The sequence below is a fragment of the Nyctereutes procyonoides genome, unplaced genomic scaffold (assembly GCF_905146905.1).
Source record: "Nyctereutes procyonoides isolate TBG_1078 unplaced genomic scaffold, NYPRO_anot_genome, whole genome shotgun sequence".
In the NCBI taxonomy this organism is placed as follows: domain Eukaryota; kingdom Metazoa; phylum Chordata; class Mammalia; order Carnivora; family Canidae; genus Nyctereutes; species Nyctereutes procyonoides.
The window spans coordinates 2,878,440-2,905,978 of record NW_026575124.1 but is presented as its reverse complement, the minus strand read 5'-3'; the positions used below and the strand labels follow the sequence as shown (position 1 = coordinate 2,905,978).

Sequence of the window (27,539 nt, the reverse complement as noted above, 5' to 3'; positions counted from 1 at the left end):
GGGCGGCCCCTCGTCCGGCCACCCCCACTGCCCAGTCCCGCTCCCGGCCGCGGCGGCCGCAGCAGCCGCAGCAGCCGCAGCAGCAGCGGCTCCAGGATGGTGAGCGCCGCCGCCCCCCGGCCCCGGCCCGTCGCCCCCGGCCCGCGCCCCGGCCCCGGGGCGGGACGCCCCCGCAGGCCGCGCACACTCACCTAGGACCCGGCCGGGATGCCGAGGTACGGGGCGGCGGGCCGCGGCGGGGGCAGGCGCGGGGGCGCGGGCGCGGGCGGGCCGGGGTCAGGGGGTGGTGGCCGCTCGGCCGGGGGGTCCGGAGCTTTGTCCGCGGGCGCGGGGCAGTGCGAGGGCCGGAGAGGGCGGGGGCCGCGCGGCGCGGGGTCCAGCTCGGCGGGGGGCGGAGGGCAAGGCCAGCCGGAGCCGGGCGGGTGCGTGGGAGCCGAGGGTCACTTCCCGGGGGGAGGGGGCGGCAGCCTCGGGGAGCTCGCCCCCGCCGCCCGCAGCCTCCGCGCCGCCGGCCCGGGTGCGCCCGCTGCGGCTCGAGTGCGCGCCGCTCTGGGGGCAGCCCGGGGGTGGGGGCGCGGAGCCCGGACCTGCGGGTTCGGGTCCCCGGAGGCGCCCGTGTCCGGAGCCCGAGGGCCGGCCCGCAGGCCCCTCCCACTCCGTCAGGTCTTTGTCCAGCGGCCCCTGTGTGTGTGGGAGGGGGTGGGGGCTGGGTTCCCGGCCCGGAGATTCCCCAGCATCGCGACGGGGCAGTGACAGGAGGCTGAGGCCACCTCGCGCCCGGCGCCCCGCAGGCCCGTCCCCTTCCTTTCTTCTGCCCCGGCCGGGGGCCGCGGAGCCCCAGCCCGGAGTCCGCACTCACCTTCGCGCGTGGGCTCCGCGCGGCACGGGGGCCCCCGAGCTCCCGGCCCTCCGCGGAGCGCCCCTGAACCTTGCCCGCTCCCAGAGCCCTCGAGGTCCACGCAGGGATTCCCTCGCCGGGAACCCGCCTGGCGGAGGGCGCTCCGCGGAGGGCGCGCGCACAGTGGGCGCTCGGCGAGCGGGGCCCCTGCGCCTGCCCCCGGCCCTGCGCCCGCCCCTGCCCCCGCGCGCCCCGGGGGCGGGGAGGCCGGGACGGGTCCGCGCGGGGACGGAGCGAGCGGCCTGCAGCCTGCGCCTAGCGGCGGCCCGGAGCGCAGGGGTGGGTGGGCGGGTGGGTGGGCCGTTAAAGGGACGGTCACTAAATCAGGATTAGGCCGTGGGGCTGTCAGGCTGCCTGGCCCTGTCGCCATGGAGACCTAATTTGGAGGAGAATAGAGGACGGAAGAATGTTTGTGCTGCGGTCCGCCCGGGCTGCGGCGGAGCGGGCTCTCGCCCGGGCCCGGGCGGCGGGGCGGCGGGGCGCGGGGCTCGGGTTCCAAGCCCACCCCGGGCTCCTGCGGGGGCGGGCGGGGGGCGCCTCTCGCTTCCCGGGGGCCCAGGGCCTTGCCAGCGCGGTGTCCGGAGCGCGCCGGCTGGGGCCACGGTCCGGAGCCCCCGGATGTGCCCCGGGAGCCCCCGACCCTCCGGAGTCCGGCCTGAGTCCTCCGCACCCTCCTGGGGACGGCCGCGCTGAGATTCCCGGAGCCCCTGCCCGGACCCCCGGGCCGGGAGCAGGCGCCGTTCCCCGCTGAGCCCCGGCCCCGGAGGAGCCCCTCGCCGGGCAGCTCGGTGCGGCGGCGCTGCCGGGACCCAGCCGCGGAGCTCGGACCCCCGCGGGGGCGGGGCTGCGGGCAGGGGGCGGGGCCGCGGCAGGAGGGGCGGGGCCGCGGCAGGAGGGGCGGGGCCGCGGGCAGGGGGCGGGGCTTCGCTTCCCGGAGTGGGCGAGGAGGGGGCGGGGCTTGCCGGCGGGCTGCCGGGACGCGGTGACAGGCCTCGTAAATCCCCCTTTCCCATATTTAACACCATTTCATTTATTTCCACTTGAATCCATCGGTGTCCGCAGCAGCAGGCCCGCGGGGGGCGGCCGTCGCCCTGGCCGTAATACCTTGTGGGGGAAGGTCCCTTGCGCCGGGGGCGGGGGGGGGGGATGCTGCTGCTGCTGAGCCCCTAACCTGGATTCCTTCGGGGGCCTCCACCTCCCCGGGAGGAGAAGCGGAGGCCGGGGCGGGGGGGGGGGGGCGGGGAGGAGCGCGGCCTCGGGCCCTGCGGGAGTCAGAGTGGGCTGGGCTGAGCATCCCCTGGGTGGGCGGCGGGGGAGCAGGGCTGTTCCCAGAGCCCTTTGCTGCCTGCCTGCATCCCAGGCCACAGCTTTACACGGAGCGGGGCTCCCTTCCCCTCCCCTGCCCGGGCTGCAGCTTTATTGCCGAGATCTCAGACTCTCCACGCAATTTCACGCCTCTCTGCCTTTGCTCCTGCTGTTCCCTCAGCCAAATGCCTTCCCCATTGTCCCTGTCTTTCCACAACCTCCTCATTCTTCAAGGCCCAACTCAGATGCCATGCTTCCTCCCCAGAGGCCCCCCCCGCCCCCCCAGCCCCCAGCTCTTGCACTTGCTCCTCCCGCCCTGGTCTCCTAGCCCAGCACCTGTGCCTCCCTTCAGCCTTTGTGGCTGGGTCCGTGCCAGGTGTTGCCTCCTGGAGGGCAGGGATGGAGCGTGTGCTTCCCTGCACCCTGCCCGCACTGGGCCTGGCACAGAGCTTGGCACCTCGCGGGTGCCCCACGAATATTTGATGGGGAATACAAGGGGTTTTGTAAGGGCGGCCTGCAAAGCACGGAACCTGGCCGCTTTCTGGCAAACAGAGCTGCACTCCTGGGCGGGGTGGAGAACCCTGGGTGGGTCTCCTCCTCCTCCTCCTCCTCCTCCTCCTCCTCCTCCTCCTCCTCATTGCTGACCCTCCCCCAGCCCCAAGTTGGGAAGGACTTTGCCCACAGACCAGCATTCTTTCCCTGCCATTATCATCCTGTTAAACAGAGAGGCCAGTCAGGATCCATATGGATCACATTAACAATTGCTTATTATCTGGGCCACGCCGGCCCCCACTCTCCGCCCCCAGCTCCTGGGGCGGTGGTTGTTGGACCCATAGGAGCTCAGCCTCCCTGTGTCCCCTCCCCCCCAACTGGTCAGCCGGGAAGGGCAGGGGACAGGCTGGTCTCCCTCACCCTCCCTGTGTCTTCTCGCAGAACTCGGCTTCTTCTTGACTTGGCCGGCACTTAAGGACTCCTTTCCCCACTTTAATGAAAACCAGGCTCCCCCGCAGAAGTGTGGCTCAGGGAGGTCCAGGGCTGCCGCAGGGAGAGGTGGACCTAAGGTCCGGGTGCACCTGTGGCCATGACTGACGTCCCCACCTTCCAGTGGACAGAAGCTCTGGGCAGGGGCGAGCCACCCTCGGCTGACCACGGGATGTCCTGGTGTCCTCAGCCAACCCAGCCTTGGCTGGTCCTGCTCCCAGGAGAGACTTTGCAAGGCACTGGGTCTCGAGCTTTCTGCCACAGTCAAAGGAGCAAGGAGCCTGAGAGTTTCCTGGGGCTGCCGCTGAGAAGGCCTCGAAGGCCCCGGAGAGGTTTCCGTTTAGATGCATCCAGCCCACCAGGGCGGGCGGGGTCTTCAGGAGTGCCCACAACTTCTGATTTACAGGCCCCTCGGCGGGACTGATGAAAAAGCCTTTCCCTGAACAATGCACTTCCAGCGATTGACCGTGGTCTTTGCATTCTCCTTTTGAGGGTTTTGGGGCCCCGTGAAGCCCATGGGGACCCCACATCGAGAAGTCCTCTCCCTAGTCCAGGTCCCCTCTGATGTGCAAAGAGCTGAGGCGGGCTGGTAGTCCAGGACTCCTGACCTCTTCGCTCTGTGCTGCCTCCGTGGCCTTATTCCTGGCAGGGGGACAGCATGAGCCAAGGGACCCTTGAGGTGCTGGGCCAGCCTTCAACTGGGAGGGCTTCTCACTGCCTGTGTTGGGCTAAGGGCTGGTCTTCGCATCTCGGAGTGCGTGGCCTGGAGAGACGATGTTCAGACATTTTTTGTTTGTTTTAGAGTCTACTTGTCCCCAAAGTTGAGCGGCAAGAAAGTCGAGCTCTTTTCCGTGCATTTTCATTAGTATCTTGAATCATCGTTAATACTTAAGTGGCGCACATTAAACACTCTCGATCCCACCTGTGAAGTGGGACTAAGAACGGTGCCCTCACAAGTGTGATCGTGAGGATTAACTGAGGCAGTGGCCAGGAGCTGGGAGCCCCGCGAGTTCCGGTCTTGAACGACTGTGTGCTGTGAGGGGGTCAGACGTGCAGGTGACAGGGCTCAGGGCCGGAATTGCTTTTGAGGCTGGCAGTTCCCCGCTTGGCCCAGCCAAGGAGAAGGACTGCATGGGAGCTACCCAGGTGCCTTGCTCTCTTTTCCTTTTCTACTGAGTCGTGGGCAGTGTCAGACCTTGCAGTTCACCCTGGGGACTGGAGGTGGGGTAGCTTCTCAGGGAATGGGGGAACTGGGCTGTGGTCACAGGCCAGCCACCATGGCTCCATAGGGCTGTGACCCCAACCCCATTTTATTTTATTAATTTTTAATTTAAAATAATTTTTTAAAGATTTTATTTATTTATTTTAAGATTTTATTTGTTTATTCATGATAGACATAGAAAGAGAGAGAGAGAGAGAGAGAGAGAGAGAGAGAGAGAGAGAGAGAGAGGCAGAGACCCAGGCAGAAGGAGAAGCAGGCTCCATGCAGGGAACTCGACGTGGGACTCGATCCCGGGGCTCCAGCATCATGCTCTGGGCCAAAGGCAGGCACTAAACCGCTGAGCCGCCCAGGGATCCCCTAAAGATTTTATTTATTTGAGAGAGAGAGAGAGCAGGAGTAGGGGTGGAGACAGAGGGAAAGGGACAAGCAGACTCCCTGCAGAGCAGGGAGCCTGATGTGAGGCTGGATCCCGGGACCCTGAGATCATGACCTGAACCTAAGGCAGATAATAAACCAACTGAGCTACCCAGGTGCCCCAATTTTTAATTTAAAAAATTTTGGGGGGGATCCCTGGGTGGCTCAGCAGTTTAGCACCTACCTTTGGCCCAGGGCATGATCCTGGAGTCCTGGGATCAAGTCCTGCATCGGGCTCCCTGCATGGAGCCTGCTTCTCCCTCTGCCTGTGTCTCTGTCTCTCTGTCTTTCTGTCTCTCTCTCTCTGTATCTCTCATGAATAAGTAAATAAAATCTTTAAAAAAAAATTTTTTTAAAGTAAGCTCTATGCCCAACGTGGGGCTGGAACTCATGACCCCAGGATCAAGACTGAGCCAGCCAGGGGCCCTATTTTATGATGACCAATCATGGCCGTCATTCTGGGGCCAAGCCCTGGGCTGCAATGACCCCCTCCTCCCATTAATTAGGTATAATTACTCTGGACAAATCCTGTTTGGGTCTCAATTCCTCATCTGTAAAATGGGGATAAGAACACTAGTGAGTTTATAGGTGACAGGCCCTGGTTTTAAATAGTGTGTCCCTTTGTCTTTGAAGTACTGCCTACTCCTGGTGACCCGCTCGGTAACTCAGAACCCAGGGACTGGAGAACCACCTCCCGTGTAGAGGGGAGCAGGAAAAAAGAGGGCGTGTGTGTGAACGTTCGGGCTTGGGAGGTAGGCAAGAGGAGAGCCAGCCAGGAATCTGGGAGGTGGAAGGTACCTTCCTTCGCCTTCACCTCCACCCGCTGCCCAGGCACACCCAGGCCGCCTGGTCCCCAGCCCGAGCTGGGATTAATCGGGGATGGAGAGGGAGATGCGAGGACAAGGCTGCATTTTACCCTTGCTGACTCTGTGCCGAGCACCTGCCATGTCTCGGGGTTCTGGGGGTGCATCAGCAAGGCTCTGGGAGGGGCCCTGAGACTCCCTGCACCCTCACAGGCACCTATGTGCCCGGCCCTGAGCGGGGGCACATCTCCCTCAACAACCCTCAGCTTCCCTCGTGGCCAGGGAGGACCAGAGCACGTCCCCAGCCCTGGCATTGTTTCTGTGCCACGAGCACCTGGCGTGGGGCACGGCCATGCTCCTGGCACCCTTGGCACGGCCCTGCGCCAGGCTCCGGAAATGTCCACGTAGCTATTCATCCAACATGCCTGATTTTCCGGTGTGGTCCTACCTTCAGTGAGCCTACAGGACAGTTGGGCACCCGAGAGGAGGCCGAGGGACAGGGCGTGCCTTCCGGACCGCTTTCCTCGTATTTCCTGTGTGGCCCAGAGCCAGTGACAGTGGGGTGGCCTCCTCGGGGGGACGCGGGGAGGGGACCAGTTCCCCGACGGCAGGGCCCTGCATCAGCCGTGGAGTCCCAAGGGGGCTGAGCTTTCCTGGCAGCGGCTGTTCGCAGGTGACAGACGCCCCAGCTCCGCAGAGCCCCCCGCGGCTGACTGGCCTGTGTGGCTCTTGGATGCTCCAGACTCGGGGGCCATTTGTTCTTCCTTCTAGGCCGGTGGGGGGAGAAAGCTGGTGCGATTCAGGTTCTACTGAAGAAAGATGACCGACACTGGCCACCCGCTGCCCGGCCCAGTCCCCCAGCAAGCATCGTGGGGCCCCCGCCCAGTCTCCCCGCCCCTCCTGGGCCGAGGGGCCTCTGGAAGCGCTGGTCACGCGCCACCTCCTCCCCAGCGCTGCCCGCGGCTCACCTTAATGGCCTGGCCGTACTCCTCCTCCCCCGGTCGCCGTGTCCTGTGTGGGGTGGCCATTCCGGGTCACATCTGCCATGTGGGGCCCTCTTCAGGCCGGAGACTGATCGATCGATCGATCGAACCGATGGATTTTATTTATTTGAGAGGGAGCAGCAGGTGCTTCAGCGCCCCGCTGAGCAGGGAGCCCGGGGCGGGGCCCGATGCCGGACCGAGATCACGATCCCAGGACCCCAGGACCCGAGATCACGACCGGAGCTGAAGGCAGACGCTTCGCCTGCTAAGCCCCGGGCGCCCTCCCCCAGGCTGGAGTTTTAGGGCGTGAGCCCCTTGTTGGAGGAGATGGAGGCGCCTCCAGGGAGTGGGGGGCAGCCGGGGGATGGGGCCAGGACGACCAGCAACCCCCATGGGGACTTGGACTTGTAGTGGCTGTCACACCTGCGAGGGGGTCTGCCTGGGGACCCCGGGGGAGGAGGGAAGGGCCCTGCAGGCGCCTGGCTTGTCCCCTCGGCGCCTGTTCAGAGGTGGCCACTGGTGGCGGGTTCACGTCTTCTGATGGTGGGGAGTGGGGTGGCTCAGCCGGGCTGCTCCGTGGGCCGCCGGCCTTCAGACCTTCGCAGATCTGGGTCCTCTAGAGCCTCTTTCCTGAGTGGATGCTCCCCGCACTGCCCTGACTGCCTGGCCCCTCTGTCCCCCCTAGGGCACCCTGGGGACAAGGGTGGGGGTGCCCAGGCCTGCAAGGGTGCCCTTGGTCCTGGGAGCACCACTTTGGAGCATGCTAACTCTGGAGCCTGTGACTGAGCATGGGCATCGGGGAAGGGCTGGGGCAGGGGAGGGTGATGAGGGGGCGGGAATCCCTGTTGCCTCCATTCTCTTAGCTGTTAAATGGGAACAGTGACATTTGCTCCTGTGAGAGGCAGAGAAGCCCCGGCGGGTGTCGCCATGCCTTAGCTTGGTGACCTGGACAGTTGGCTGCGCCTCCGTGCCACGGGAGGGATGGCCGTGCCCGCCCTCAGGGTCATGGCGTGTACCCGAGAGCTGACAGGTGGAAGCCTCCCGAAGGGTGCTTGTGGGCCTGCTGGGGTCCCGTCGGGAGCGGACGGACGGACAGACAGACGGGCGGTCGGACGGAATTGCCACAGCGGCTTGGCCCCAGCTCCCTCTCCGCAGCTTCTCCTTGGCCTCTGTTGCTGCGGCCCCGCCGGCGTGGGGGCCCCCTGGACGGCCCTGCCCACTCACGCCCAGGTAGACCGGCCGGGCCGCATAGCTGGAGTGGCTGCGGCACCCCCACACCCCGGGGCTGTGAGGGAGGAGGAGGGGCAGGGGCAGCCCCGGGGGGGGCCGGGTGGGCTGCCTGGGCCTGCTTGCCCCTGCTCAGGCCCCGCTGTCTCCCGCCTCCCCGCCATGCATGGGCCGGGGTGGGGGGGCATATTTGGGGCGAAGGAACATAGCTGTTTGGAGGCCACAGGCCACCCAGACTGACCGCAGTCAACCTTGGATCTTAAACTGGGCTGGGGGGTGGGGGGCGCTGGAGAGAAGGTTCCATCTAGTCTTCTAGGCTGAGACCTCTGGTCCATGACCCCTGAGGAGTCCATGGTAAAACTGGATTCCAGTGTTGTTGGTTCCTTTTGTAGCCCTGTGTGTGTGTTTTTAAAAGATTTTTTTTTTTTTTATTTATTCATGAGAGACAGAGAGAGAGCGAGAGAGAGGCAGAGACCCAGGCAGAGGGAGAAGCAGCCTCCATGCAGGGAGCCTATATGGGACTCGATCCCGGGACCTCGGGGTCACTCCCTGAGCCGAAGGCAGGTGCTAAACGGCTGAGCCACCCAGGGATCCCTCCCCCTGTTTTTTAAAATTTCATTTTCCTCTCCAGCTTTGTCAAGGTACGATTGACAAATAAGTAGTTCCATGTATTTTTATCTGAGGTTGAAAAAGTAGTTTTGGACCGACCACAGGTTCACTAGGCTACAAAACGGGCCTACGACGGGGTGCCCGGCTGGCTCAGTCGGTAGAGCAAGCAACTCTTGATCCCGGGGTCTCGTGAGTTCCAGCCCCATGATGGGCGTAGAGCTTACTTAAAAAAGTTTCGTTCTTAAAAAGGGGCCTATGACTGGACACTGGTCAAGAGCCCTGACCTCAGCCTCCATCTCATCCCCACACAGGGCCCAGTCCCCAGGGAGGAGGAGCCCCAGATACAGACCCATGGGGAGATGGACCCTGGGAGGGTCTCGCTCAGCCCCGACAGCCGCCGTGCCACAGCCTCCTCCAGGGAGCCCACGCCTGAAGCGCCCGAGTGTCCCCCACTGTCCCCATACTGTGGTGAGAACCTGAGTGCCTCAGAGAGGGCTTGACTCTGGCTAGGGGAAAGCACAGGGTTCAACTGCGAATACTTGTGCTTAGGTAAATAGTCTTTAAAAAGAAGAATTATTTAGGGGCGCCTGGGTGGCTCCATCGGTTAAGTGTCTACTTTTGGCTCAAGTCATGATCTCTGAGTCCTGGGATCGAGCCCCCATATCTGTTCCCTGCTCAGCAGAGAGTTTGCTTCTCCTTCTGCCTCTGTCCCCTGCTCCTGCTCTTTCTCTCTCCCCCTGGCAAATAGATAAAATCTTTAAAAAAATAAAAAGAATTATGTAGAACAAGAACTTACTATAGAAACTTCAAAGGCGGGGATCCCTGGGTGGCGCAGCGGTTTGGCGCCTGCCTTTGGCCCAGGGCGCGATCCTGGAGACCCGGGATCGAATCCCACGTCGGGCTCCCGGTGCATGGAGCCTGCTTCTCCCTCTGCCTGTGTCTCTGCCTCTCTCTCTCTGTGACTATCATAAATAAATAACAAATGAAAAAATATATTAAAAAAAAAAAAAAAAAGAAACTTCAAAGGCCCTGCTCTTCTCACTGCCGCTGCATCAGGGAAGGTTTTCTGGGTAGTGGACTCTGGGAGGGAGAGGGCAGGGTAGGCAGGAGCGGCTGGGCTGCTGGGCTAGAGGACTGCAGTGCAAAGGCCCAGGGGCAGGGGTTTCTGAGCAGGGAGGGAATGGGGAGCCCAGTTTGATGGATGATATCAACTCTAAATAAGGCCTTCGAGGGGCAGGACACAAGTGCAGACCCCTTCTGGGGGAACCCAAGAAGGAGCCGGCGACAACAGCGTGGGAGTAGCCGTGGGGCAGAACCAGACCCGGGGAGAAGGTGTTCTGGAACCAACCAGATGGGTCAAAGGCCGGGAGGCCCAGAGAATAGACCGATATGGCTGGAGGGCGAGAGGGGCTGGAATGGCAGGGCCCGAGGCTGGGAGGCAGGACACACGGGTCCACCTCTGGTGCCAGGCTAAGGGGTCTCGTGTCGCCTGTGAGGTCAGGAGAGGGTTGAGTCTGCGTTGTAGACAGAAGGACCCCTGGCAGCCATCTAGAAGAAGGGCTAAGAAGGGGACGGGGAGTCTGCACGTGGGGCCGGCCACGGTGGCCCATGTGAGCGCGTGTGTCACTTCCAGCAGCGTGGGGCCAGCTCGGGAGCAGCTAGGTGGGAGGGGGCTGGGGAGGTGGAGAGACCGGGCCTCCGGGGCTTCGAGGCTGGGCCAGTGGATTCCAGAGGGAAGGCAGAGGGTTTGTCCGGGCCCGTGAAGTGTGGGGCCTGGTGGGCGTCCACGGGGCCCTGACTCTCCCCCTAAGAGTCTCAGGGGCTCAGGGTGAACTTGGGTCTGGTGTGGGAGGCTCTCAAGAGGGACCTGAAGAGGCGTGCGACCTCCCCGGGCAGTTTGGAAGTGGCCACTGTGGGTGCGGGTGGGGGTGCGGGTGGGGGTGCGGGTAAGAGCTGCCCAGGATACAGGTCAGGGGCCGGGCGCGGGGTGGGCTGTCTGGAGGCTGCGGCTTCAGGGATGGGGGTTCGGTTCCCCCACAGCCTCCGCACACCGGCCCGCAGGTCAGTGAGAGGCTGAACCTGGTGCTCGGTGGGCACGCCGGCAGCTCGGGGGTCGTGCTTCTCTCCTCGGGGTCCCTCAGGCCCACTGGGGGACTGTTGGCCCCCGAGACCATCTCTCCCCTTCCCCTACTCTTCCTGAAACATCTAGCCAGTCCTCTTAAGAGGCAGAGGGGCGCGGGCGGCTCAGGCGGCGAAGCATCTGCCTTCGGCTCGGGTCATGACCCCGGGGTCCTGGGATCGAGCCCCACGTTGGGCTCCCTGCTCAGCGGGGCGCCTGCTTCTCCCTCTCCTCTGCCCCTCCCTCTGCTGGTGCTCTCTCGCTCTCTGTAAATAAATAAAATCCATCCCCACCCAAAAAAATAGCCTGCCCTAGGGTCCTGCCCCAGCCCCCGACCCCCTTCCGGCAAGTCTTAAAATTACCACCCTCCGGCCAGCCCAGTGCGGGAGGTGCTGGGTGGCCCCCGCGCATTGCCCCTTGCCCTCACCCTTTTCACACCAGAGGAAGCAGAGGTTGACGCTTGTCCCACATCTCAGAGAGGGACTCGCTCCTGCACCATCTGAGCCACAGGGGGCAGGCGGGACGGTGACCTCCAGATGGGCGCCCTGGACTCGCTAGGGGGGTGCAGAGACCCTGCCCGGGCCCGTCCCTCAGGCCGGCTTGCACACCCGGCCTAACTGCAGCTGCTCGTGGCCCAGGGCCCCTGGGAGCAGCCCCGACATGAGGAAGGGCGGGCAAGGCGTGCGTCGGGCTTGGAGCGGCCTGGCCAGCCGGCGGCCAGGGCTCAGAGGCGCGGTGGGCACCTGGCCCCGGCCCAGCGGGCAGCGGCCTCTGGAGTCCACCCGGCCCCCTGAGCCCCTGGGAAGCGCCTGCTGGGGTGACCGCCCTGCCTTTCCGTCCTGTCCCAGGGGCCCTGACTCCCCCAGGGAGGCGGGGGGGGGGTGCGGCGGGGTGGGCCTTGCTGTCCAGGGAGCTGAAGACCTGTGCTTGCTCAGCGTGGCTCGAGGGTCGTGCCCACGGGCCTTGGGCACCTGCGGAGGGCGGGCGGCTGATGGCCCCAGGCGGTTCCAGGGACCCGAATGCTGACATTCCAGGCGGCCTTAACTAAGTGAAGCAAACAAAATTCAGGCAGGTGAAGACAAATCGTGTTTATTTTTGGAGAAGGGGCAAGGGTGGCAACGAGGTTCGTTCTCCCCACTGGGTGGGTGTCTCCGGGGAGATGGGTGAGGCCTGGAGGCCCGGTACCCCCGCCCAGCGCCCTCCCAGCCTGGGGGAGGGGGGACACGAGGTGGTGGAGGGAAGGGCCCAGGGCCCCAGGGCCTGCCCTGATGCTGCCCCAGCAGAAGTGGGGTGGGGGGGCTGCTGGAAAGAAGGGGGTGGGGGGAGAACTTCAGAGCTGGAAAAGTGATTAGCAGCTCTGAGGAAACCGCAGCCTCCCCGCAGCACCAGAGGAGGCGGGTACTCAGGGGGGCCGCGGGCCCAGAGGCGGGGACCTCACGGGTAGGGCAGGCCCGGCCAGAGGCGCCCCTCCAGGAGCCTGGGGTGGGACTGAGTCTGCAGATAACACGTTGGGAACCTGGGTCCTGGGTCCAGCTCCGGCTCCCCAGGACCTTCTGCAGGGGCGGGGGAAGCCCAGCAGCCGCCCCCAACCTCCTGGGGGAGTAGATGGGCCGTTTGATCAGTGAGTGTGCAAATTGGGATTTTATGGATCGCTTATTCACTGCTGGAGCTGGGGCCCCCAAATTCCTCTGTGCCCCAGAACGCCTAATCTACTCCTGAGCTTTCCCCTGGGAGGGAGGGAGGCAGGCGGGCTCCCCACCGCCCCCACCCCTCCTGCTGTGTCTCCTCCTGAGGCCCCAGGCTTTGTCATTGCGGGTTGAGGGTTGAGCGGTTCAAATGTGCTAATACACTCCCTGGGGGCCGCTGGGCAGTGGGACTTACCCTTCAGGGCTGTGATTGGTCAGTGGGACCACGGGAGGGGGGTCGTGGCAGCAGCTGGGACTGTGTGTGTGTGTGTGTGTGTGTGTGTGTGTGTGTGTGCGTGTGCGTGTGCATGTGCGTGTGTGCAGGCCTGTTTGAGGGGAGGGGGTTGGGGGGTGTCCATCCTGCTCAGACCACTGGGCAGAGACAAAGGATCTTCATCCAGCCTGGGTGGAGGATTAAGCCCAGAACTAGCTACCTGGTCAGGCTGGTTGGGGAGCCCACCTGTCCCTCTTTACATCCTCTTGTTACATCTTGACATGCTGGGGACTTACTCAGCGTGTGCTGAATGGCGGGATGGATGAGTGACCACATGAGTGACTGCATTTTTAACTGGGGCTGTGTCTGCTGGAATAATCCAGCACCTACAGACTCTTAAACCTCCCCCTAAGATTCCTGAGTGTCCTCCCCCTCGCCTGAAATTTGCCGTAGCCCAGGCCCGGCTGACATAGGCCGGGCAGGAGGGACTGGCCAGGCCTCGGGGGACCCAGCTGTGACCCCCAGATTCTGTTGCCAGTTGAGAGTGCTTTCACTGTGGTCACGTTTCCTGCAGCCGGCCCCCATCTGTCCTTGGGATTTGATGAGGATGAGGATGGTAGGCGAGGGGGGGAGGGGTGTTGAGCAGCTGAGGGGGGGGGGAAGCACAGCCTGACGGGCCAGATGACAAACTGTCCTGTCCTACCGTCCTCTCCTTTTCAGCCTGCCCCTCCTCTCCTGCCCTGAGGTTGAGGGCAGCGGGCGGGCCAGGCTGGGCTGGTGGGGAGGGGCTGGTCCAGCTAGCGCCCCTTCCTCCCGGGCCCCTGGGGACGCTGGGGATGCTGGGGACTGCGCCCTGCCTAGCTAGACAGCGTCCTAGGGATCCCAAGCAAAGGAGTCTGAGTCACAGCGAGGTTTACCTGGAGACCCTAGGAAGGGAGGCTCCACTCAAGTTCAAGAGAAAGCTTCGGAGGCCCCAGCCGTAGCGGATGCGCCCTGGGCTCAGGGGGACCCCTGGCCGCAGGGGGATCCCTGGCCGAGGTCAGAGCAGTGCTCGCCGCTGGAACTTTCTGTGATGATGGGAAAGGCCTGTGTCGGCTGCGCTGTCCCCATCCAGAGCCACTGCCGCACGGGACCGTGGAGCCTTCCTAGTGTGGCAAGTGCTATGCAGAAACTGCAATTTTAATTTAACTTTCATAGTACATTTTTATTTTTAATAACTGATAAATAATAATAAATGGTTTACATTTATTTATTTTATTTTATTTTTTGGTTTACATTTTTAGCACCATTCATACATTTTAATGAATTTGAACTTGAAGAGCCACCTGTGGCTAGCAGTGGTGGCTTGGGCCGCGCGCTGGACTCCGAAGCTGAGCTCCGGGGCGCAGGTCCCCTGCTCTCCTCCAGTCTTTCAGGCCATCACGGCCCCGGGCGGGATCCCACGCGGTTAGGGAATCCTGCACCGCCCTTGAGAGGTCCTGGGACACCAGGGGGCCGAACCAACAGACCGCCCAGGGTGCGAAAGGAGTGAGGCTCTACAGGGCTTGGGACTTTCAGGCGTCCTCAGAGCTTCCTTGAGGGTGTTGGTCCCAGAAGGCTTCCTGGAAGAGGGGGCCGTGGGGCCATCTGAGCTGATACGGGGCATAAGCCAAGGGTGGATGGAAGAGCCCCGGGTTTGGTGCCCGGGCACCATGGCCAAGACTGGGGTGGGGAGGGGGTGGCAGGAGGGGCTGAAGCGCTCCCGCCCCCCCTACTGTGACAGAATCGCTCCCCCTCCTGAGCCTCCATTTATTCTTCTGTAAAATGGGGAGAGTCGGCTTCTCGGGCAGGGGAGACGTGAGGGGGAACCGAATGGTCGCCGTGGAAGTTGTCTGCAAACACGAGAAGGCTGGGAGAAGGGGCTGGGTTATCCCCAAGGGTGCTGGGCCCCGGACTGGCCCCTCCGGGAGACAACAGATGGTCACAGCTTGTCTGTGGCCCTGACCGCGGACACAGGCAGGGATTTCTGCACTCTCCCCTCCCCCCGGCACGTGCACACACACACACACACACACACACACACACACACAGCCCAGATGGGGGCTGCTGGTCCAGCCGTGCTCACGCTGACCTCCTGCTGTTTGGCATTTGACATATGAGGAGTCCAGGGCCAGAGCACCCCCCCCCCCACACCTCCCATCCCAGAGAGGAGCCAGACTGGCGGGGAGGCCTCACTACCTCGAGGAAGCAGGATCCCAAGGGTCCTAATCTCTTTACCATGTGTCCAGTGGCCTTTGATGGGAATTCCAGCGCCCCTTTTGTCCTCTCCCAGAGGCCTAATAAGGGGATGAGAGAAGGAGGAAGATTTGGAAAAAAAAAAAAGAAGGCCAGGTGGGGGTCCCTGGGGGCTGGGCTGGGTGCTCAAGTCCAGCCACCTTGGGGCTGGACAGACACTGGTGTCCACAGACACAAGCTGCCCTTCCAGACACCCCCTCTCCACTCCTGAGGGGCCTCCCTGGCTCTGCCTCTTGCCACCCATCTCGCATGGGCTCAAATTTAGTCACCCTTTTAAAACATTTGACACAGAGGCAATTTCCAGCCTCCGCTCGTCTGTCGGCCCAAACATCCATCCATCCATCCATCCATCCATTCAACAGTCTGTTAACGGCTTACTGTGTGCCAGGCATGGTCCTAGGTGCTTGCAATACAACAGTGAACAAAACCAGAGGGTGAAAGAGGAGGAAACAGTAACATGCAACTTATTTTTTTATTTTTTTTAAGATTTTATTTATTCATTCATGAGAGACACAGAGAGAGAGAGAGAGAAAGAGGCAGAGACACAGGCAGAGGGAGAAGCAGGCTCCATGCAGGGAGGCTGATGTGGGTCTCCAGGATCAGGCCCTGGGCTGAAGGCAGCGCTAAACCGCTGAGCCACCCGGGCTGCCCAACATGCAACTTTAAAACCTTTGTGTCCTGGACCTCCTGGAACTTTCTAGTAGGTACTGGACACTAGAGCAACCAGTATGGCAGATGATGATGAGTGCTATGAAGAACTACAGGTGGAGGGGACAGCGTGTGATGGAGTGACACCTGAACAGAGCCCTGAGGGTGTGTGTACGGGGGGCCAAGGGTGTGGACCTGGTGGCCACTGTGAGGACGCTGCCTTACTTAAGTCATCTCTATACCCAACGTGGAGCTTCAACTCACCACCCTGGGACCAAGAGTCCCACGTCCTACTGACTGAGCTGGCCAGATGCCCGGGATGTTGGCTTTTTTGTTTTTTAAGATTTCATTTGTTTATTTTGGGAGAGGGCACGTGTGTGTGTGTGTGTGTGTGTGTGTGTGTGTGTGTGTGTGTGCACGAGGGCAGGGGGATCCTCAAGCAGACTCTCCCCTGCTCCGTGGAGCCTCGTCTGATGCAGGCTCCATCCTAGGACCCTGAGGTCACGACCTGAGCCGAAACCAAGAGTCTGTCGCCTACCCAACTGAGCCACCCAGGCGCCCCGGGACGTTGGCTTTTATTCTGAGAACAGAGAGGGGGAGGCAAGGGGAGGCATCCAGGTGAGGGATGGTTGCATTCAGGATAGATTTGGAGGCTGGGGTGGGGAGGGCGTCGGCGGTGACCGGAGGGCCGCGGAAGAGGCCGGGGAGGGGAGGGGGTGCGCAGCCCGGTACAGGAGTCGCAGGAAGGAGGGGTGACCGGCTGAGCTGAGGGCTGCCCACCGGTTCAAGCAGGTGGCCGAGCGCGGGCGGCTACAGGGGCGGCAGGGAAGCCTGGCTGGAGGGGGTTCGAGAGCGAACCAGGCAGAGGAACCAGGAATAAATAGGACAGCGTGGACGTGGAGGAGGCGGGCCCGCGGGGGTCCCAAGGATGGGCGGCGGTAGGTGGGCAGGCGGGGGGGGGGGGGTGCACTCGTGGTGGGAGGGGCTGTGCGCGTCCGGAGTCCTGGATGAGCAGGCTGAGTCTTACCTGGATTTCCGGCGGCCCTGCGTGTGCGTGGAGAGGCAGTCTGAGCACTACGTGGTCGGAGGGGCCAGAGAGGCCTGGGATGTTCACGGACAGGAAGCAGGGAGGGCAAGCAACCCGGCCTGAGACACGGGGAATCACCCCAACGGTAACATCCCCGCGACCATTGCCATTCCCGGCACTCCGGCAAGTGTTCTAGTCCTCTCTTTCTTCCTCCCCTCCCCCCTTCTCTCCTTCCTTCAAGATTTGGTTTTATTTGAGAGAGAGAGAGAGAGCGCGAGTGCATGCACCTGCACAAGTGAGCGGGGTGGGGGGGCACGGGGGAGGCAGGCCCCCACTGAGCAGGGAGCCGGATGCGGGGCTTGATCCAGGACCCCGGGATCATGGCCTGAGCCGAAGGCAGACACTTAACCGACTGAGCCACCTAGGAGCCGCCCCCCGCCCCCGTCCTCATTGCCCCATCGCCCTCCCCTCCCCCTTGCCACCTATTGTCAGCTCTGTACCCATCTCCAGCCCAGGACTGAGTTTGGGGACAGGGAGGGAGAGCTCCGACCTGAGGAGCTGATCCCGGCTCCCCGTTCACGTCCTTGTCTGACCACAGCCTGTGGAGGCGGGAAAAAGCGCCAGCCAGAGGGAGGTGGCCCCTTCGGACACGGCGTCTCCCCCCTGGGACTCAGCGTTGGGTCAGTGAGCACCGTGGGCTTAGGCGGGGCTTGTGGGCACGGGGACGGCTCCCAAGGTGCCAGCCCCTCCTGGCCAGCTCAGGTCTTCCTCAAGGGCCCCAGGGCCCGGGGCCTTCCAGCCTCAGACACACATTCTAGGTGCCTTTCACCTGATCTCTCCTGTTAGAGGATAGAGGCCCCGAGGGTGGGTCACAGTCTGGTCCAAGGGTCGCGTCTCTCCGGCTGTGGGGCACACGGCTGTCCTGAGAGCGTCTGCCGGCTGCTTGGCAACAAGCCGGGGTGCAGGGGGTTGGGGGGCTGCAGAGAACCAGCTGGAGCCCTTGCAGCATCGAGTCCTGCGGCCGCCCCTCTGGCCTCCTTTGGCTCAGAACCCTTTACTGAGCCCTGGCCACGCAGGGCCCTGTGCCAGGTCCGGGGGCGTCCCCAGGCAGGGTCCGGGGGTCCAGCTGTGTTGGGGGCTGCTCTCCGGCCTAGACCCGGGCAGAGACTCCCGTGCGGCAGGTGCAAGGCTGCAGCAGGTGACCAGGCCTCGGGTCCTCTCATCACCCCCCTACAGTCACTGGGGGTTGGCACGAGGAGGCAGGGCCCAGGGGATTGGGGGGGACTGCCAGGCGGCCAGAGACCCCCAGGGCACCAGTGGTGAGCAGTAGACAAAAAGCCTGGGACAAAAGGCCTGTGGGAGCCGCGGTGAATAGATTAATGGGATTTCCAGAGGCCGCGACAATGGGAGTCTCCCCCTGGCCCCTTTGTCCCGGCTGAGATAATGGAGCCCGAGGAGCTTGCCCAGGAGGGCGGCCTTGCCCATCCCTCGGGTCTGCAGCCGCCGCAGCTGCCCGGCCCCGACCGTGGGTAACGGCATCCGGAATCCGAGAATTTCTCTACGATCCGGAAGGGGTGTCGGGGCTCCTCAGGGAGCCGCAGGGGCGCTGGCACCGCGGGCGTGGGGCCCTCCCCACCGCACCTCGCACAGACTTGACCTGAAACGCTTCCCGGGAGAGAGGAGTGCGCCGTCCGCCCCCACCCAACCGTCCTTTGCCCCTGAAGCCAGGGAGGCTTAGAGGGGCCCGGCCTCGCCCCCGGTCACAGTGAGTCGCGGGGAGTCGCGGTGACGGCCGCGGGAGGGGAGGCCGGGGCCACCCAGGCCTGTGCCAGGGGAAGACCCTCTCCGCGCCCGCCCGCCCCTCCTCGCTCTCTCGGCGCGGCGCCAGGTGCTCGCTGCGGACACCACGTCGGGGGTTCCACAGGTCAGCCTGTGGGGGTCACCCCAGCTGGGGCTCCGAGAGGCTGAACCGTCTCCCTGGAGGTGGCATCAGATCCCACAGGGTGAGGGCTCCGAGCCGTCCGCCGGATGCCGTCGCCGGGCTGCGGCCAGGGCCCACGTCCCGGGACCCCCTCCCTTGGCTTTGACCCAGTCCTGGAGGGGCTCACAGACTCAGGAAACCAGTTCTCCTACCAGGTCGCCAGGTTATTGTAGAAGGACGTAGCTCGGGAGCGGCCACACGGCAGAGGCACCTGCCGCAGGCCCGCGTGCCCCCCACCCCCGGGGCTCTCCGGACCCTGTCCCTCTGGGGTGTGGCGGAGGCGCCTTGGCGGAGCCCCGGGGGGGTAAGTCACTGGCTGTTGGTGACTGGCCTCAACTTCCAGCGCCTCTCCCTCGGAGGAGACTCAGAGGTGCGGGCTGTGGGGTGTGACTGTGGTGTGACCCCATCGAGGCCGGTTCCTCGGCAACCAGCCGCCACCCGGACATCACCCAGGGCCTTTCCCGAAGATCGCCTCCCCGACATGAGCTCAGGTGTCCCGGACAGGGGCTTCTGAGTGGCGCCCCCACTTCACCGTCATGGCTCCAAGGCAATGCCAGGCCCGAACCCAAGAGCCACAGGGGAAGTGCCCCCACTGCTCTCACACCTGGGGCGTGGGGCGCTGCGAGTCCGGAACAGCAAACAAAGACTAGATGCGTCTCGTATCACCCAGGTCAGCGCAGCCTGTGTCAGGCCGGGCTCGGGGTGCTGACCCCGGGGCACTTGTTTTGGTCACTTGGAAGACAAACCACTTCTCCCACTCGTCCTGGAAGGCTTCCTAAGCACAAGGGGGGGGGTGTTTAAGGGAGACTTAAAGACTTCTTCCCTCCCCTTCCCTCCAGGAGCCCCTGCCATTACCCCGGTGTCGGTGCCGGGAGTTTGAAGGCTGTGGCCGAGTCGGGGTGGGGGGGTGGGGGGAGATCCAGTCTCCTCCGCGTGGAGTCGGCCTTCAGGGCTTCAGGGCGCTGCAGAGAAAGAGCCGCATCGGGAGCCTGACCTTGTGCCTCCCCAGCAGGGCGGCCGCGAGAGCCCCCGAAAGGTTGCACCCACGCATAGGGACCTGTCAGCCCAGCCTAGGGCAGGGGAGCTTATGAGGGGCAGCTTCTCCCGGGCTGTTTTGCAGTGAGGACGCCAATTCCCCTGCTTGGGGAGCATCGCCCAGGATCCCCCGGAGGCAGAGGCTTCCGACCGCAGATTTGACCGCAAATGCCCAGCGGCGGAGGCGCAGCCACGTCCCAGGCAGATACAGAAACGTGTGTCCGTAGGAGCAAGGAAACGAGCGTTGGAACAGGCTGTCTCGGCTTCGGGTTTTCCTCTGGCTGAGAACCGAGGGCTGGGCCGGGGGCAGTGCCGCCCAAGGCAGGGGCTGGGCTCCGCGTCGTGCTGCTGCGGTCTGGGTCGGGCTGCACCAGCCGAACCACTTTGGGAGTCCTAGTCGCCCTGTACTCAGTCTCCTCGTCTGTAAAGTGGGGATGGCAAGAGCAGTAGTTACCTCATAGAGGCCTCGCGCAGGCTACGTAAGAGGACACGTGGAAGGCGCAGAAAGGGGGGGCTGGCTCTGCCTCTAGGGCCGGGGTGCTGGGAAGGGCCGGGTCACATCAGAGCTGACAGGAACCTCCCTCACAGAACATCTCCCAAGTTCCCCCAACCCCAAGGGAGTCCTTTGGAGTCACTCGGCCAGGCGAGGCCACTGCTTGGGCTCCGACCCGTACCATTTGTCATACTATTTTGTACCCCACCCAGGACCCCATACTTTATATCCATCAGCTATTTATTAATTTATTTATTTATTAATTTATTTATGATAGTCACACAGAGAGAGAGAGAGAGGCAGAGACACAGGCAGAGGGAGAAGCAGGCTCCATGCACCGGGAGCCCGATGTGGGATTCGATCCCGGGTCTCCAGGATCGCGCCCTGGGCCAAAGGCAGGTGCTGAACCGCTGCGCCACCCAGGGATCCTGGGCCAAAGGCAGGCGCCAAACCGCTGCGCCACCCAGGGATCCCTATCCATCAGCTTTTTAAATTTTTTTAATTTTTATTTATTTATGATAGTCACATAGAATGAGAGAGAGAGAGGCAGAGGCACAGGCAGAGGGAGAAGCAGGCTCCATGCACCGGGAGCCCGATGTGGGATTCGATCCCGGGTCTCCAGGATCACACCCTGGGTCAAAGGCAGGCGCCAAACCGCTGCGCCACCCGGGGATCCCTCCATCAGCTTTTTAAATCTTCGTGGCCGCTCTTCAAGGCGTGAGCTACGCGCTTTCACAGATGCAGAAATAAGGCTCAGCGAGGCCAGTTATCTGCTCGGTCACGCAGCAAGGCTCCGAGCCTGGAGTCAACCCCCGGGTGCGCGGACTCGGAGCCGCGACCTAACACGGGTCCCTGGACCCTTCCGCCCTTCCCTGGCTGCTGTGGGGCATCGGAGGACGCCCTCTGGGTGGGGAGGCTCCGGGGTGGGAGGTCAGGGGGCGCAAGGGCCCTGGGGCGGGGGGGTGGCACGTGCCACCCAAGGGCTCGGGGCCTGCGCCATGGGCATCCGTGAGCTCCCAGGGCGGGTGCCTGCGGGCGCTCGGGCAAGGCCCCTCCTTCCCTCCCCTGCCCGCTGCCGTCCTCTCCTCTTCTCGCTGTCCTTGGTTGGCTGCCGGCCCCCTGTTCTGCCCTGGGAAGGGGGGAGACGGAGCCTCAGGTGTAGCGTGGGTGCCTAAGTGCAGCGGAACTTGCTGGCCTGCTCCCGCCCCCTGGAGAGCAGCCTTACAGACCCCTAGCAGGGCCAGGTGGGGGGGGCAGAGGGATGGATTGGCGGCTAGCGGGGGATTTCGTGTCCAGGAGGCCTTCCTGGAGGTGGCACAGAACTCAGCTTGCCGTGGCGGGGAACGGACGCGGTGTGGGGGGACGCATGGCTCACGGATGGGGTGAGGTCCTGGCCGGCGTTGGACTGGGGTCAAGGCTGGGTGGATGCCCCTCAGGCCTACTGGACTACGAGGTGGATGTGGGTGGAGGCCAGGTGAAAACGGACGGCTGCACGGGGGGCAGCTGTGCCCCTGGCCCAAACGGGCAGGGAACCCCTGGAATGGCAGGGCCAGTCTCTCAGGGGACCGAGGGGAGGCCAAAGGCGCAGCCTGAGCTGCCGGCACAGGTCCCCTCTAAGGAGGGGCCGGGAGCCCCCTAAACGGGGCTAATCCCAGGGGAGGCGAGTGGGGCTGTGGCTGCGTGGAAAGGTTTGCGGGGCTGGGGGTGACGAGCGCTTCGGGTCTGCGGGGTTACAGGAGGTAACCTCTAAGCCCTGCGCGTCCAGAGCGCTGGGTGGCCCAGTCGGTCAGGCGTCTGCCTCTCAATTTCGGCTCAGGTCATGATCTGGGGGTCGTGAGATCGAGCCCCACTCTGAGTGCACAATGGCTGAGCTGGAGCTGTTCAGTGACAGCCAGGCCTGGACGTTTGGTCGTGAGGGTGGGGACTTGAATGGGGGCTGCTGCGGCCCCGCAGGAGCCGAGCCAGAGGGGCAGGGAGGATACCGCGGCCCGTAGACGGAGGGGAGCAGCGGGTCTGGCAGGGGGCGAGGGCAGTGTGTGTGCCTGAGTCTAGATCCAGAGCCTTCCTCCCTGTGTCTGTGCCCTTCTGGGAGGGGTTGTGCTTTCCCCCAGCGGGCTAGGGCTAAGCGTGATCAAGGGCAAATCTCTTTTTTCCATATTAAGGAGCCAAAGCACAGATAACAGTAAATAGGAGAAAAAAAAAAAAAGGTTTAGCGTCCCTTGGTATCACAGTATTTGCATTTGTAGAACTTTTTTTTTTTTATTTTATTTTTTAATTTTTATTTACTTAGGATAGTCACAGAGAGAGAGAGGGAGGCAGAGACACAGGCAGAGGGAGAAGCAGGCTCCATGCACCGGGAGCCCGATGTGGGATTCGATCCCGGGTCTCCAGGATCGCGCCCTGGGCCAAAGGCAGGCGCCAAACCGCTGCGCCACCCAGGGATCCCCCATTTGTAGAACTTTTTAAAAAAAGACTTTTTTTTTTTTAAAAAAGATTTTATTTATTAATGAGAGGCAGAGACAAAGGCAACAGAAGGAGAAGCAGGCTCCATGCAGGGAGCCCAACGTAGGACTCGATCCTGGGTCTCCAGGGTCACGCTCTGGGCTGAAGGTGGCACTAAACCGCTGAGCCACCCGGGCTGCCCCCCCCCCCCCGCAAAAGACTTACTATACAGAAGACGGGGGTGGAGGGAAGAGGGAGAGAGAAATCTCCAGCAGAGGCCCTGCTGGGCGCAGAGTGCAGTGTGGGGCTCGATCTCACGACCCCGAGGTCATGACCTGAGCCGAAATCGAGGCAGACGCCTGACCGACTGAGCCACCAGCGCTCTGGATGCGCAGAGCTTCCAGGTTATAACCCCGCAGACCCGAAGCGCTCGCCATGTCCGACATCCCAGGAGGTTGCCCCCCTGGGCCACCAGGTAAGGCCTCTGTCCTGCGGAGGCCCCTCTCTGCAGGACCTGCCTCCACGGCCCTCACACTCCGCTCCGAGCCTCCTGCCGCCGGTGGCCAGCATCGCCTCCCAGCCGGAGGGGAGACACCTCGGAGAACTCTCCTTCCCTTTTTAGCTTCGGGATCTACGGCCCATGCCCTCCTCAGGGCAGTGGGGACGAGAATATGGTTTTATCTTCAAAGAGCGTCCCCTCCCATTGACAGCGGGTCACAGCCACCGGAGGTAGCGAGACCGAGACCTCAACAGGCTGCTGCCTCTAAGGACGGCTGTGGAGAGCCCCAGAAGCCACTTGGCCGCGGCCTCATCGACCCCCCCCCCCGTGGGCACCCCCTTCCAAGGCTCCGGTGACCCACGATTTCTTAGTATCCCCGCCAGGCTTGCGGTGTACAGTTACCCGGGTTGCATACTGAACACAAACCCTCCCGGAGGGGCACGACTCACCCCGCGGGCGCCACAGTCTGTAGATTGATTGTGAGAGCTTTCCAGAAGGTGGCAGTAAAGTGTCTCGAGGAAGGAACAGGGTGTGAGCGAGCCCAGCCCCAGCTTTCCGAAGGCCTGCCCCGGCCAACCTGGGCCCTCACCTTCCACAGTCCAGGAGCCCCCCCGCCCCCAGGCCTTCCCAGCCAGGCAAGGCACATATCCCTGAGCCCCACGGCCCCGGACACACGGCCCATTCCCCACCCCACGAAGGATGTCGTCCACCTGCCTGTCTCCCACCCGCCTACCACCATCTCCTTCGCCCTTGGGTCTGCCCCTTGCCCACCCAGCACGGTGCCTACTGCTCGCCCCGTAACGACTGGGAGGGAGAAGGTGAACCTGTAAGTCTACCGCGTCTCATCGGAAGCTTGGGCCTGAGAGGTCGTCGCCGGCGAGGCGGCCCCGGAATGCCCCGGCCCCGGCAGTCCTGGAGATTCAGGCCGAGCCCTGGAGCCGCGTGCCCGGAGGGCGGTCCCCAGGCCTGAACCCCGTCTGCCAGGCTTTGGCTCGCGCCTCCGCTGGTGCTCAGGGCTACGTGAGAGCTTCCTGCGGAGCCTTCCTGCCGAGCGTGTGGCCAAGAGGACACTTGGTTACAGGGCACAGGTGTGCTTCCTGAGGTCTACGGGGGGAAAGTTCCAAGATTTCCCCGCCGGCAACATTGGTGCTTCTTTTGAGTAGGGTGGTGTTTTCCTGTTTTGCAAAGTTATTTGGTTCCTGGGAATCTCAGACACAAGTCTGTGACCCGCTCCCTACGACGTGTATTAACTTCGCCCCATCTTCCCTGGAGTAGGACTTGTCTCCCGGAAGTGCCCGTGCCGCGTCGTGGGGAAACCCGTCTGGGGCGCGGGGCAGGCGGCAGCCGTCTGGGCGCACAGCCAGCAGGTGCAGAAGCGGGTCTGGAGCCCGGGTGCTCCGACTTCAGGCGGCCGAGATGAGGGGCGGAGAGGGAGTAAACGCTCCGGTTGGTCCCTGGGGCTTCCCAGGAACCCTGAGGCTCTGCCCACGATCCGGCAGCTCCGGGAGGCTGAGGTGGCGCGTCCGCAACGCCTGGCGGGTGGTGGGCGAGCGGCAAGCAGGACTCACTGAGTGGGCCCCACCTGGGTTTGACTACTCCCTGCTGCGGGGCGGTGGGGGGGGGCTCACCCATGGCCTGGCCCTTAACTGCATTAGGTCTGAAAGTCGGGACCGAGCGTTCTACTGGGCAGGGCTTGCGCGGCTGGGACAAAACCACCATCATATTGCCTCCAAGGTGAAGTCAGGGTCGCACATACTGTGTCCAGGTGTCTCGCAGGAAAGTATTTTTAGATGGCTTTAATCCTGGGATGCGCCGGGCAAGGCAGGTGGCGCAGATGGGGTGCCTTGGAGGGCGGCCCTGTTGGGTGGCTTTGGAGGGTGACCTGGGAGGGTGGCCTGGAGGTTGGCCCAGGGGTACAGCCCTGGGGGGCGGCCCTGAAGGGTGTCCTGGAGGGTGGCCCTGGGGGTGTCCCCGGAGAGCGGCCCTGGGCGGTGCCTTGGAGGGCGGTCTGGAGGGTGGCCCTGGCGGGTGACCCTGGAGGTGCCCGGGGTTGCCCTGGGCGGGTGACCCTTGGGGGTGCCCTGGTGGGTGGCCCTGGGGGGTGACCCTGGGAGGACCGCCTGGAGGGTGGCCCTGGGGGTGCCCCGGCAGGTGGCCCTGGAGGGTGGCCCTGGGAGGACAGCCTGGAGGGTGGCCCTGGGGGGTGACCCTGGGAGGACAGCCTGGAGGGTGGCCCTGGGGGTGCCCCCCGCAGGTGGCCCTGGAGGGTGGCCCTGGGAGGACAGCCTGGAGGGTGGCCCTGGGGGGTGACCCTGGGAGGACAGCCTGGAGGGTGGCCCTGGGGGTGCCCCTGGCAGGTGGCCCTGGAGGGTGACCCTCGGGGGTGCCCTGGAGGGTGGCCCTGGGGGGTGACCCTGGGGGGCGGCCCTGGAGAGTGACCTGGGAGGACGGCCTGGAGGGTGGCCCTGGGGGTGCCCCCGGCAGGTGGCCCTGGCGGGTGACCCTCGGGGGTGCCCTGGAGGGTGGCCCGTGGGGCGGCCGCGGGGGCGGGCGGGGGCGGGCGGTGGACCCCGGCGGCTGGCGGCCCGCAGGCCCTCCGCAGCCGCTGCGCTTCCTCTGCCCGCAGCTCTGTCGAAGATGCACTGGACACCGGAGCACGCCCAGCCGCTGAGCCAGTGGCCGGAGCAGCACCTGGACGTCTCCTCCACGACCCCGTCGCCGGCCCACAAGTTGGAGCTGCCCGCCGCGGGCCGCCAGCGCTGCCACTACGCCTGGGCGCACGACGACATCTCCGCCCTGACGGCGTCCAACCTGCTGAAGCGCTACGCCGAGAAGTACTCGGGGGTCCTGGACGCCGCGTACGAGCGCCCGGCGCTGGGCGGCTACGGCGACGCCGCCTTCCTCAACGGCGCCAAGGGGGACCCCGAGGCCTGGCCGGCGCCCGAGCCGCCCTACCCGCTGGCCTCGCTGCACGACGGGCTCGCGGGCGCCAAGCCGGGCGGCGGGGGCGGCTCGGGGGGCCTCGGGGGCGCGCCGGCCTTGGCGGGGGGCCTGCCTGAGCCCCTGTACGCGGGCAACGCGTGCGGGGGCCCCGCGGCGGCGCCCGAGTACGGCCCGGCCTACGGCGCGGGGTACCTGGCGCCCGGCTACTGCGCGCAGCCCCCGCCGCCCCCGGCCGCGCTGCTGCAGCCCCCGCCGCCGCCGCCGCCCCCGCCGCCGCCCCCGCCGGGCTACGCGCCCCCGGGGCCGCTGTACAACTACCCGGCGGGGGGCTACGCCGCGCAGCCCGGCTACGGGGCCCTCCCGCCACCCCCGGGCCCGCCCCCGCCCCCGCCCCCGGGCCCCTACCTGGCCTCGGGCCTGGCGGCGCCCACGCCCCTGCCCGCGCCCCCGCCCCCGCCCGCGCCCCCGCCCGCGCCCCCGCCCGCCTCCTACGGCTTCCCCGGGGCCGGGGCCGGGGCTGGGGCCGAGGCCGGGGCGCTGAAGCGCAAGGCCGCCGCCGAGGGCGCGGAGGGCCGCTACCGCAAGTGCGCCTACGAGCCCGCCAAGGCCCCCGCGGCCGACGGCGCCCCCTACCCCGCCGCGGACGCCGGCGACTGTCGGGGCAACGGGTTCCGGCCCAAGCCGCCGGGCGCGGCGGCGGAGGAGGCGGCGGCGGCGGCGGCCAAGTACGGCGGCGGCGGCCCGCTCAAGGGCCTGGGCTCCCCCGCCTACGGCCCGCAGCTCGAGCCCTTTGAGAAGTTCCCGGAGCGCGCGCCGGCGCCGGGCCCCCGCGGGGCCTTCGCGGGGCCGCCCGGGGAGCCCCCCAAGGGCGCGGCCCCCGGGCCCGCGGAGCTGGCGGCGAGCGAGATGCTGGACTGCGGGCCGCCGGTGCACTGGGCCGACGTGGCGGGCCAGGCCGCGCTCAAGGCGGCGCTGGAGGAGGAGCTGGTGTGGCCGCGGCTCCGGCCGCCCGCCTACCCCGGCGGCCCGCGCCCCCCGCGCACCCTGCTGCTCTTCGGGCCGCGCGGCGCGGGCAAGGCGCTGCTGGGCCGCTGCCTGGCCACGCAGCTGGGCGCCACGCTGCTGCGCCTGCGCGGGGGCTCGCTGGCCGGCCCGGGCGCCGCCGAGGGCGCGCACCTGCTGCGGGCCGCCTTCGCCGCCGCGCGCCGCCGCCCGCCCTCCGTGCTGCTCATCAGCGAGCTGGACGCGCTGCTCCCGGGCCGCGACGACGGCGTGGCGGCGGCGGGCGCGCTGCAGGCGCCGCTCCTGGCGTGCCTGGACGGCGGCGGCGGCGGCGGCGGCGGCGCGGGGGCGGACGGCGTGCTGGTCGTGGGCACCACGGCGCGGCCCGCGGCGCTGGACGAGGCCACCCGGCGGCGCTTCGCCCTGCGCTTCTACGTGGCGCTGCCCGACGCCCCGGCGCGCGGCCAGATCCTGCAGCGGGCGCTGGCCCAGCAGGGCTGCGCGCTGAGCGAGCGGGAGCTCGCGGCCCTGGCGCAGGGCACCCAGGGCTTCTCCGGGGCCGAGCTGGCGCAGCTGTGCCGGCAGGCGGCGGCCGGGGCGGGCCTCCCGGGGCGGCAGCGGCCCCTCGCCTACAAGGACCTGGAGGCGGCGCTCGCCAAGGTGGGCCCCAGGGCCTCCCCCAAGGACCTGGACTCGTACGTGGAGTGGGACAAGATGTACGGCTCGGGACACTGA

The 27,539-nt window shown here is 65.1% G+C and overlaps 1 protein-coding gene across 1 annotated transcript; it reads left to right on the top strand.

The window, feature by feature from the left end:
• The first annotated feature begins 54 nt into the window (after positions 1 to 54).
• On the top strand, positions 55 to 27,539 carry FIGNL2 (fidgetin like 2). Its single transcript, XM_055337230.1, has 2 exons — positions 55 to 215; positions 25,486 to 27,539. Exon 2 carries the CDS (start codon positions 25,497 to 25,499, stop codon positions 27,537 to 27,539), a length of 2,043 nt encoding a protein of 680 aa, XP_055193205.1. The 5' UTR covers positions 55 to 215; positions 25,486 to 25,496.

Coding starts and splice junctions, on each gene's coding strand:
- FIGNL2 (XM_055337230.1), top strand. CDS start 25,497: ATGCACTGGACACCGGAGCACGCCCAGCCGCTGAGCCAGTGGCCGGAG.